This window comes from Juglans microcarpa x Juglans regia, chromosome 8D (genome assembly GCF_004785595.1).
Source record: "Juglans microcarpa x Juglans regia isolate MS1-56 chromosome 8D, Jm3101_v1.0, whole genome shotgun sequence".
Lineage (NCBI taxonomy): Eukaryota > Viridiplantae > Streptophyta > Magnoliopsida > Fagales > Juglandaceae > Juglans > Juglans microcarpa x Juglans regia.
Genome location: NC_054608.1, coordinates 4208903 through 4211019, shown reverse-complemented (window position 1 = coordinate 4211019; position 2117 = coordinate 4208903). Strand labels below are relative to the sequence as shown.

At 39.0% G+C, this 2117-nt stretch overlaps 1 protein-coding gene across 2 annotated transcripts; it reads right to left on the bottom strand.

Annotated features, from left to right (window-relative positions):
- Positions 1-1024: 1024 nt before the first annotated feature.
- On the bottom strand, positions 1025-1823 carry LOC121243324. Of its 2 annotated transcripts, none has more exons than XM_041141431.1 (2): positions 1289-1823; positions 1025-1237 (listed from the first exon to the last, which is right to left on the bottom strand). In XM_041141431.1, exon 1 carries the CDS (start codon positions 1728-1730, stop codon positions 1383-1385), a length of 348 nt encoding a protein of 115 aa, XP_040997365.1. In that variant the 5' UTR covers positions 1731-1823; the 3' UTR covers positions 1025-1237; positions 1289-1382. The 2 variants fall into 2 exon arrangements, with proteins under 2 accessions (XP_040997365.1, XP_040997364.1); XM_041141430.1 differs by having other exon boundaries at positions 1025-1240; positions 1292-1823.
- Between the last annotated feature and the right edge of the window lie 294 nt (positions 1824-2117).

Here is a 2117-nt window from a genome sequence, read left to right as displayed (position 1 = left end):
TCTGAAACAAATTTATACAAGTGCAGTAGCTTACTTTAGGTAATTACATACAAAAGGAAACTAGAGTTATGCGAGAATAAATGTACAATAAATGAAAAAGATTTACATTGAATTGAAACGGCTATATTGCTATACAGGAGCTTGAAACTGATTCTGCTGACTTTGGTGATTTGATCTTGATTCACTTTTATTGGAGAGATTGTTGCAATCTTCCTTAATATTAGGAACAGTTTCAACCCGTTATAAGCCAGTCCTCATTCTCCCCTTTACTCCTTCCATTTCTCACTATTGATTGGTTCTATTTGATGGTCAGCACCAGGAAAAAAGTTAAACATAATCCTTTTAAGAAGTGCGAAAATCAGAGTATAGCATCAGTCTATCAGTAAATAAGACGTGGCCATGGAGGAAAACTCAACATTGATATCCTTGACTACTGATCAAAGCGAGTCAACCAATGAATGGCCCCAAAACATTCATTAAAGAGATAGATGTAAAACCCCCTCGTGGTGAAGGACTTGGTCTTGGGATATCACTCATTTCAAGGTCTAAGGTTCAACACCTCATGAGTGCAAACAATCCTTTGGGACTACATTCTCCCGTAACAATTTAATCAATTTCGTGTAGGAAAACTTTCGAGGGTGCGGTGCACCAGACCGGAGTTTATTCTACATGGTGGCTCTAAGGGGCCCTGTCTTGGAGAGGTTTCCAAAAAAAAAAAAAAAAAAAAAAAAAAAGCCAGTTTGGTCAACATATATTTGCTACCTAGAGTAATACCAAAGGAGGAGTGATCACGTTAGAAATTTAGAACTTTGAGGGTGTAGGGAAAGGGGTGTTTTTCTTATGCTCAAAACAAAAACAAAAAACACAGAACAGAGGAGATTCCATGCTCTTAAGGCTATGCAATACCTGCAACAAAGCCATCCTACATACTAATCCTCCTCGCTGAACCCAACACATCATATGTAAGAGTCCCGTTGAAAGTAGTTTTTTTATCAACAAGATACGAACGCACGCAACCTCTTTCTTTAGAAAGAAAACAAACCAGCATTATATTTTGTATTAGTGACAAAAATTGAAGAACTAACAGTCGCAAAGGTTGCTCACCAATCTCAAGTAATCAATCTCAAAGGACATAAATAGCTTTTGATCAAACCAGCATCAACAACTATAAAAGACTTACAAGCAAATTTAAAGCCCAAGAGAAGATCCCAGGAACAAATTATGGTATATACTATTATAGTCCATTGAACAACGCAAATAATGACTTTGTCATCACAACCAACAAATTTAGAAATTCTGTTGATGACACAAAATTTGAGAATGCCAAACACAACTTTTAACATACAGTAAGAAAGAAGAAAACTTCCATGCCCACAGAATCATCACCAGCCATAGAGCACCTGGGTGTACTTATCTTTAAGCCACCTGAAGCTCCTCCTCAAGGACCCCTTCATTTTTCCCTCCACAGAATACATCTTATAGCTAGCAACCCTCTTCTTCCTCTGGAACTCACGGTCACCAAAAGCCCAAGACTTTGAAGAAGACCCAGCAGTGCTCTTTCCCTTTTTGAGCTTTAAGTCCCTGTTGTTGCCCATCTGGGTCTGTGCATAGGAGGAGCTGTAGCACCTGAGGTCATAGGAAGTGGGTTGTCTGGATGGCGGCGGCCCGTAATAGCTCTCCATCTCCATCGTCCAGTCCCCATATCGCCTGGATCCGTTGTAGTCTTCCATGAGAGGGTGGCAGCTGGGAGCTAGAGACGTTGGGTTTTTGCCGGACTTCTGGGAGAGGAAAGAAAAGTAAATAATGGAACGTGGGGACCAATAAGGAGGGAAACACCTCTGGCCTCCCAAGGGCCGGATAGTTTACTATAATATATCTGTCTCTCTTTTCTATTCTCCAGTAGGAGTGATATATATATTTTGGTTTTGATTCGAGTTGGCGTGTATGGTGGGCAATCATGTTGTCCAAGTCAAGTTCTTCTTGTTTTTTCTTTTAATTTTGCTTTGACTTGTAAAAAGAAGGTCTGCGTGGTTAGCTTTCATAGAGTATAGTTGATTCTATCTTTGTAAACAGAAAAATGATATTTATAATTTTAAAATATATAAATTTTATGTATT

Excerpts from the sequence above, each read along its gene's own strand:
- LOC121243324 (XM_041141431.1), bottom strand. The coding sequence starts at position 1,730 with ATGGAAGACTACAACGGATCCAGGCGATATGGGGACTGGACGATGGAG.